We start from the raw sequence: 9,589 nt of genomic DNA on the forward strand, positions 1-9,589 counted from the left end.
GTATAGTTGCAGGTTCGTCGTAGCCGGGCAAGTAGACTTAGCTGTAGGTTTCGGTATCTTTTTGTAAAGTTAAAATTTTTTTTTTAGTACATGAATATTTCTAAAAGTTTACAGTTTGTATTCATACACTTTGGAGAAATTCAGGTAGTAGGGCACCATGCAGAAAGTGTATAGATTAAACTTAGGAGAAATTATGTTGGTTTATTTACATGGTATGTCAGCACCAACGCCTGCCTGGTATGACACTTTGCTTGAATGATAAAACGTGTCCAGAGAAAAGATAGATATTTGTATTTCATATTCATTATTTTAATGAGTTAACTCGGTTAAAGGACAGTAGCAATTATTGGTTTTATCAAATACATGATGGTGGACGGGTTGAAATACCTCAACAGTTGATTATGCATATCATGCAGCTGAATAAGACAAGCAGAATTTGAATTATTTGCTGATGCGTATCCTTCAGCAGCAACAATGGATGCTGGATTTTGTCAGTCAGCCGAGAGGATTGAAGCTCTGGGAGGGGGTTGGGTAGTTGTATCCTGTGTTGCACACGGGTTGGATTGTACTAGTGAGTGTTGCACTGTTGACCTGCCCATTGTACACAGTGGACGTTATGTAGCTGGTGTTGTAGAGGGTTGTAGTCAGATACTGGGTTATAGTCTCGCCAGGAACCTGCTGGGTGCGGACGGAAGTGCGGGTTACGGTGACGTACTTAGTGGAGATGGGCAGAGTAACAGTAGAAGGAACAGTCTCTTGGGTGTAGATGGTGGTGAACTCCACCTCTGTTGATACCTGGGTCCTTACGACTTCTGATGGAACACTCACTGTTCTAGTGGTGTACTGTGGCACCTGTTCTGTACGATATATGGTAGACTGTTCCTCTTGTATTTTGGTGTTTGTCACGTACTGTGTCTGAGTGTTGGTTCGCACCACTTGGGAGAAGATAGTGGTGGTCACAGGAATCACTTGGGTGGAAGTGATGATCTGGGTCTTGCCTGGCTGTGTAATGGTTTGGATGACAACACTGGTACTAACAGAGGTCGTTGTCTCCACAACGCTCTCAGCGGGTGTCACTATGGTAGAGTAGATAGTGATGTACTTGGTACTGTCCACGGTGCGAGTCTGTCCAGGAAGCTGTTGGGTACTGGTGACAGTCTGCGTCTGGTAGACGGTGCTAACCACCTGTTGTGGTACCACTTGTGTGGACACAACAGTTTTCACAAATGTTGTGGAAATCTCCTGCGTGCGGGTTTCGTAGCGTGTTTCCGTTAGTATTTGGTTGCGAACTTCTTCTTGTGTTTGTGTGATGTAGTTGACCTGTGGCGGGAGAGTAATGACCTGTGTGCGGGTGTTCTCCTTGGTGCGCGTGACCGTGACTGTCTGGTACTGGATAGAGGGCACCACCTGGGTACTTACAACTTCTGAATAGATAGTGGTGTAGACCTGCTGGGTGCGGATGGAGGTCTGGGTGACATACTGGATGTTGGTGTTGTATACAGTGGAGGGGATGACCTGAGTGGAGTACTGCGTCTGCGTGCGGTAGATGGTAGAGGGCTGACAGTCAGGCTGTGGCCGTGGTGGCAGATATCCCAGGGATGACTGCAGTTCTAATTTGTTCCCAAACACTTGGCGTTTTCGTCGGTCCACAGTTGCACCGAGTACACAACCCACCAAAACTGACAATAGTAGTACCTTCATCCTGTCTAAGAGATTCAGAGTTACTTTTATAATAACATAGCAGTTGTAGGTAACGAAAAAGTTTTATTCTATATTACCCTTTATATAGAAAATTTCCAAGCTACATTTATTTAAGTGGTTATTGAATTTCATATGGATATAAAAATACTACAAAAAAGAGGAAATTAATCTTATTTTTAATGTATTTCTTCCCATAGATATATAGTACCAGTATATACTTGCAAGATTTTTGTAGCTAAAGATCGTTCATATACATGGTTAATAATCCTTGGAATTATTCACTCATTTTCTTTAAGCTGCAAGTTTATTATTCATTTCACATTAATCTAATGGAAAAATTATTTGTTAAAATTAAAAGGCGTGGCTGGAGCCTCGTAGTTGTATCCTGTGCTGCCACAGGTAGCTGTGATGGTCTGTGTTTCAGTGACCTGCTGAGGTCGGTTGATGGTCTGGTAGAAGATCTGTTGCTGTTGCTGAGTCTGTACCACCTGCTGGGTTACTACACTGTCCGGACCGGTTACTTGTACCACAGAGGATTGGGTTTCCTCGCGAGTTTGGACTACAGGGGCGGGTGTTACATACTGGGTACGGACAATAGTCTGGACCTCTGTGAAGGGCTGGATCCGTGTCTCGTAGCGGGTGGTGTAGATGGTGGTGGGAACAATCGTTGTGCTCACGACTTCCTGAGTTACCACCTGAGTCTGTACTTGTGTTTGAGTGACAACGTTGGTCCTGGTGACGACCTGCTCCCGAGTAACGAAAGCATTCTCGTAACGGGTGTTGACGGAAGTGAAGGGGATGACTTGCTGGCGCTGAACGACGCTGGTCCTGACAACATCGCTTCCACGAACAACGCTGGTCTGCACCACCTGTTGCACGCGTGTTGACTGTCACATAACGCGTGTTGTCAGACTGTTGACGCCTGACAATGGAGGTTTGAACGACGGTCTGGACGCGGGTACGAACGACATTAGGGCCAGGGATAGAGACGACTCGGGTCTGTGTTCGCACTTGAGTCTGGTAGTTAGTGACGGGCTGGTAGACGGTCTGTACCTGTGTGCGAGTGACCTCCACAGGCACTAGCTGTGTTTGTATTTGTGTGCGGGTGACGTAAGTGACCTGCGGGACAACGCGGGTGGACGTAACATAACGAGTCTCCTGGCGAGGTGGTGACAGGACGGTTTGCGTCAGTATTCTATCAGTAATAAGGTTGGTTATGCTCTGAATTATACTTGTTTCGATTTGTGGCAGTGTTTGTATGCGGGTTTGGTAGAGCGTTGTCGGCACGACTTCCTGTTTGAGGACAGTGGTGGTTCGGTACTGAGTGTCAAACTGATCGATGGTCTGTACGCTGAAGGAGGTTTGAACACGAGTGTCGAACACCGCCGAAGTGAAGGTTGTACAAGATGGTCTGTTGAGTGTGGGAGGCAAGTACCCTCCCTGGGGGGTGGCTGAGGCCAAAGCCAGGAGCATCAGCGTCGCCGTCAGGCGCCACATCCTGCAAAGAAAAATTCCACAGATTAGAGCAGCGGTGATTGGAACCCCCGCGTCTCGGCAACTCATTTGGGAATAAAGTCCAATCACGCGCCGCTCCCTCTGTGCAATTTCTCCATGCGTTGTGGGCTGACCCGAGAGGACTTTATCGCCCAGATGAGCCGAGAGGTACTGGGTATCATCGTTGCTGAAAAAAGTGTTTTTGTAACCAAAAATTTCCCTCTTCCCAGATTATTGTTTCCTTTACGAACGTTTGGTGATGATTGATTAACAAATGTTTAAACCATGAACATAAAGCGTCACGTGATGACCTTGATGTAATGTCAGTGGCTCCTACTGTTACGTTTAGCGAGACGTTAGAAGTCCCCAGTTACCTGATGACATTAAGGTTCAGGCAGATGCCTCAGTTTCACCCACCTGCCATGGGAATTAGTAGAAAGTTTCACAAACTGCTGAAGAGTTTGAGGTGTCCGAGTGACGGATCAACCTTGCTAGCCAGGACCCGGAAGGGTTGCCGTACAGCATAATCAAAACCAAACCGAGAATGAAGGTTACAGAAGAAAGGAAAAGGTTTTCTTGCTATTTTTGTTAACGCTCTCATGTTACCATGTGAGGCTCTTTTGGGTAATCCCAAAATTATTTTTCATTGATTTCATAGATTTCTTGAAAGATCCTAGAGGTTCATCGAACCAGTTGAACACCAGGGTTCTCAGATCTGTGGCAGTTATGCAGTATTCTTGTTTTAAGATCAGTTGAAGCCAAGTTGTGAAATATGGCTGTGGCAACCGTGTGATGTTTGCTGCGAGTAAACACCGCACTTCCTGGGAATTCATTTGAGCCATAACACGGCGTATTGCGCTTTGTATTAAATACTAGTTAGAATAAGCCTTCGTGAAGTGGTATGAAGTTAGCAGTTTATTAGTGCTATGACAACAGTCCAACGACGCACTGTTAGTTATGCATTTGCGATATGGAAACCCTTTATTCACGCCTTTGGATTTTTCTTTCTGTCTTTTGAAGTCGCTGTTGTGGTAGTATTACCTTTTTTTTTCTCTCTCTCAATTGGAAAATTCACAGTTCTTGATATGTCAGAGAACTTAAATTCTATTCCAAAACAGTGACCTACCTTGTTTCTCGAGGAGGGGCGGAAGAAGTGTGTGACTATAGTTGACGAGCTGTGCGACTGTGCTGCACGAGGGCGAGCTTATATATGGCAACCTGCTGGAGAAACTCGAGAGAGAAGGTCGCCTGGAACAGAAAGGATAGCAAACAATGCTGATCAAATCCTTCGCGAACCCTGAGAATGGCTGTCTAAATACATTGGCCCAAAAATTTATGGAGTCATTCCAGTGTTCTTCGTACACTTCTGGCATGCCCAGTACTTTTTTTGCACGTACTTTTGTAGCTTAATATTCATAATTGTGATGAGTTATAACCACACACACACACACACACACACACACACACACACACACACACACACACACATTGTCTACAAGCCAACGCGGGCCAGCCCAGGGTCAGACCCACATGGGTTCGAATCCTGGGTGCAGTAGTCGGTCCACATTCAACTCAGATGTTCATCCTACCCTCCGGGCTAGTCGATAAAAGGGTACCTGGCTTTAATGTGTGTGTGTGTGTGTGTGTGTGTGTGTGTGTGTGTGTGTGTGTGTGTGTGTGTGTGTGACGTACAAAGTGGTAAAGAAATTATACGAGTGTACAAGGTTAACTAGTGAAAAATTCTCTCCTTATAACACACAGGTAGTAATCACACGTATATGTAGGGGAGAAAGAATACTTCCCACATATTCCCTGCGTGTCGTAGAAGGCGACTAAAAGGGGAGGGAGCGGGGGTTGGAAATCCTCCCATCTCGTTTTTTCTTTTTTTAATTTTCCAAAAGAAGGAACAGAGAAGGGGCCAGGTGAGGATATTCCCTCAAAGGCCCAGTCCTCTGTTCTTAACGCTACCTCGCTAACGCGGGAAATGGAGAATAGTTTGAAAAAAAAAATATATATATATATATAAGGACCAAGGCCAGGGTACTACAGGTATGATCATCAGTCATTGTGATCATCTTTACGTTTCAGATATTTCTTTTGCCCATCTTCAGGAGTCTGACGAAAATACCTTTGTATAATGAAATGGAAATGTAAGATGATGCATGCAAGTTGATGAAAAGATTTCTGAAACCTGTCTAACTGTTATGAAATTATTAGATAATTGAATTACGTTCATGATTTCATAAAATGTTCACATAGATAACCGAATTACTTTTACGATTTCATAAAATGTTCACATAGGTAACTGAATTACGTTCACGATTTCATAAAGTATTCGCATACAACAGAATAGCCACACGGTCTCCAAAGTTTAAAGGGTGTCCTTTTTCTTAGTATATGTAAAAAAAATACACGAAAATTGATTAAAAGTTTTCTAAAACTTATTTTAATGATTACAATGTAACTGGTGAAATACACCTACAAAATTACACAGAATATCCTTATATTAAACTGTAATTAGTTCTCCAGGTTTGAAATGTATTCTGTGAAATTATGTATTTTACTGATTGTATTATAATATTAGATCATGCAGGTAAATTTATAGAAAACTTTTATTTAGTTTTTCAAGTCACCTGGCTACAAGATTTAGTTCCACGTTTCTAAATTTCTTCTTCCTTATAGGTAAATCCAGACTCCTCACTGAGCTGTTAGGAGATGCATTTCTCTCATCTGCAACATGCCAATCATTGTTCCAAGTCTTTGTCTTGCTTTCACACTAGAAAGTGAATTGCACGACTCCCTGTAGCCCCCGTAGCCCAAGACACCCGGCAGAGTACTGTGGCATTTTATCCCTTGGTTCACTCGTGTCACACTCCCTTGACTCGTCTGCATAGTCTCCAAAATCTCTGCTCCTGGTGTTACCTGCCCCTAGTTTGTTTACAGGACACGCTTTTCCTTCACCTTCTGACAGATAAATTCCTAGATCTCATCATATTCAACATCGTTGTTATTGATGTTTGTTCCTACTTCTGTCTTGTGCATCACAATACCACCTCTCCATTACTGGCATCTCCAGCCACGTGAACACACCTTGGCTATCCCCGCAACATAAACGCTCCTTCTCCTCTCTACACTCATGGCAGTTATCCCCCCGCTAACCTGTTACTCCTACAAGATGTAACCAAATAAAAGATAACCTCATTCAGCGTCATGTTTGCATCAAGCACTGGGCTACCCTACTACTTTTACCATTTCATTCAACTCTTTATATGAGTAATTACAATCTTCATCAAGAATCACCTTACTGTTCATTTTTACCGTTTTAAAGTAAGCATCTAATGATTCACCCAAAGACGGACGCTAGCACAAATACACACACAAACACACACACGCACCCATACTGTATTGTTGACTGGTTGGTAAGGTTATTTAATGTATGTATGACTCATGGTGAGGTGCCTGAGGATTGGCGGAATGCGTGCATAGTGCCATTGTACAAAGGCAAAGGGGATAAGAGTGAGTGCTCAAATTACAGAGGTATAAGTTTGTTGAGTATTCCTGGTAAATTATATGGGAGGGTATTGATTGAGAGGGTGAAGGCATGTACAGAGCATCAGATTGGGGAAGAGCAGTGCGGTTTCAGAAGTGGTAGAGGATGTGTGGATCAGGTGTTTGCTTTGAAGAATGTATGTGAGAAATACTTAGAAAAGCAAATGGATTTGTATGTAGCATTTATGGATCTGGAGAAGGCATATGATAGAGTTGATAGAGATGCTCTGTGGAAGGTATTAAGAATATATGGTGTGGGAGGAAAGTTGTTAGAAGCAGTGAAAAGTTTTTATCGAGGATGTAAGGCATGTGTACGTGTAGGAAGAGAGGAAAGTGATTGGTTCTCAGTGAATGTAGGTTTGCGGCAGGGATGTGTGATGTCTCCATGGTTGTTTAATTTGTTTATGGATGGGGTTGTAAGGGAGGTAAATGCAAGAGTCCTGGAAAGAGGGGCAAGTATGAAGTCTGTTGGGGATGAGAGAGCTTGGGAAGTGAGTCAGTTGTTGTTCGCTGATGATACAGCGCTGGTGGCTGATTCATGTGAGAAACTGCAGAAGCTGGTGACTGAGTTTGGTAAAGTGTGTGGAAGAAGAAAGTTGAGAGTAAATGTGAATAAGAGCAAGGTTATTAGGTACAGTAGGGGTGAGGGTCAAGTCAATTGGGAGGTGAGTTTGAATGGAGAAAAACTGGAGGAAGTGAAGTGTTTTAGATATCTGGGAGTGGATCTGTCAGCGGATGGAACCATGGAAGCGGAAGTGGATCATAGGGTGGGGGAGGGGGCGAAAATTTTGGGAGCCTTGAAAAATGTGTGGAAGTCGAGAACATTATCTCGGAAAGCAAAAATGGGTATGTTTGAGGGAATAGTGGTTCCAACAATGTTGTATGGTTGCGAGGCGTGGGCTATGGATAGAGATGTGCGCAGGAGGATGGATGTGCTGGAAATGAGATGTTTGAGGACAATGTGTGGTGTGAGGTGGTTTGATCGAGTAAGTAACGTAAGGGTGAGAGAGATGTGTGGAAATAAAAAGAGCGTGGTTGAGAGAGCAGAAGAGGGTGTTTTGAAATGGTTTGGGCACATGGAGAGAATGAGTGAGGAGAGATTGACCAAGAGGATATATGTGTCGGAGGTGGAGGGAACGAGGAGAAGAGGGAGACCAAATTGGAGGTGGAAAGATGGAGTGAAAAAGATTTTGTGTGATCGGGGCCTGAACATGCAGGAGGGTGAAAGGAGGGCAAGAAATAGAGTGAATTGGAGTCATGTGGTATACAGGGGTTGACGTGATGTCAGTGGATTGAAGCAAGGCATGTGAAGCGTCTGGGGTAAACCATGGAAAGCTGTGTAGGTATGTATATTTGCGTGTGTGGACGAGTGTATGTACATGTGTATGGGGGGGGGGGGGGTTGGGCCATTTCTTTCGTCTGTTTCCTTGCGCTACCTCGCAAACGCGGGAGACAGCGACAAAGTATAAAAAAAAAAAAAAAAAAAAAAAATATATATATATATATATATATATATATATATATATATATATATATATATATATATATATATATATACACACATATATATATATATATATATATATATATATATATATATATATATATATATACATTCTTTTTTTTTCTTTCATACTATTCGCCATTTCCCGCGTCAGCGAGGTAGCGTTAAGAACCGGGGACTGGGCCTTTGAGGGAATATCCTCACCTGGCCCCCTTCTCTGTTCCATCTTTTGGAAAATTAAAGAAAAAAAAAAACGAGAGGTGAGATTTCCAGCCCCCCGCTCCCTCCCCCCCCCCTTTCAGTCGCCTCCTACGACACGCAGGGAATACGTGGGAAGTATTCTTTCTCCCCTATCCCCAGGGATTATATATATATTGGACAATCTCATGTTTACTAAATGGTGTCCTAGCTACGCTCTTCGTTGTGTGTGTGTGTGTGTGTGTGTGTGTGTGTGTCCTAATTTGCCATGGGGAAAATATTTTTACATCTAGGAAGACAGATGAAAGGAGATACTCTAAGCTTTCATGTTTATTCCAACACCTGTTGTTATGTCTTTCCTGCGATATATATATATATATATATATATATATATATATATATATATATATATATATATATATATATATATATATATAATGTTTTTAATATCTTGCTTGGTCGCAGTTTCCCGCGTTAGCGAGGCATCGCCAAGGAAAAGACGAAGAAAGACGCATCCACTCATCCGCAAACATATGTACATACACGCACATGCACGTACATATACATATATACCTTTATCCATTCCCGGCACCACCCTTCCCCACAGAATTATATATATATATATATACATATATATATATATATATATATATATATATATATATATATATATATATATATATATATATATATATATGACCCCAAAGTAGAATATATATATATATATATATATATATATATATATATATATATATATATATATATATATATATATATATATGACCCCAAAGTAGAAATAAAAAGCTGACTCCTGTCTCTTAGTTCATCACGATATACTCGCCTCTTCCTCCCAGCCTTCTCCTCTCCAACATTACCGACACTGATATTTCAGCATTAAGCCCGTCATGACCAAGACACAGCTTCCACAATGAGGACACTGAACAGTTACCTCTCAGTTGCCGTGTGCTCACACCACACCACTGACACACATATACAACATCACCTCACTTTATGACCTGCAGTCCCGCCCAGGTGGAGGTGGCCGGCTTCCTGAGCATTGCGAGACACTTTCCGAAAGGACTTCTGGCGCATGTTTCATTTTCCCCGTGGACTCGTAGGAATATACTTGATCACGCGCAAAAT

The 9,589-nt window shown here is 42.6% G+C and overlaps 1 protein-coding gene across 2 annotated transcripts; it reads right to left on the reverse strand.

Annotated features, from left to right (window-relative positions):
* Positions 1-205: 205 nt before the first annotated feature.
* On the reverse strand, positions 206-4,381 carry LOC139752590 (uncharacterized). 2 transcript variants are annotated; one of them, XM_071668343.1, is made up of 2 exons: positions 4,322-4,381; positions 206-1,706 (listed from the first exon to the last, which is right to left on the reverse strand). In XM_071668343.1, the coding sequence occupies exon 2, from the start codon at positions 1,699-1,701 to the stop codon at positions 496-498; it is 1,206 nt and encodes a 401-aa protein (XP_071524444.1). In that variant the 5' UTR covers positions 1,702-1,706; positions 4,322-4,381; the 3' UTR covers positions 206-495. The 2 variants fall into 2 exon arrangements, with proteins under 2 accessions (XP_071524444.1, XP_071524445.1); XM_071668344.1 differs by having other exon boundaries at positions 206-1,702; positions 4,322-4,353.
* Positions 4,382-9,589: the final 5,208 nt, after the last annotated feature.

Source organism: Panulirus ornatus, chromosome 13, assembly GCF_036320965.1.
Source record: "Panulirus ornatus isolate Po-2019 chromosome 13, ASM3632096v1, whole genome shotgun sequence".
Taxonomy (NCBI): domain Eukaryota; kingdom Metazoa; phylum Arthropoda; class Malacostraca; order Decapoda; family Palinuridae; genus Panulirus; species Panulirus ornatus.

Bases quoted from the DNA above. Each gene is read 5' to 3' on its own strand.
- LOC139752590 (XM_071668343.1), bottom strand. From the start codon at position 1,701: ATGAAGGTACTACTATTGTCAGTTTTGGTGGGTTGTGTACTCGGTGCA.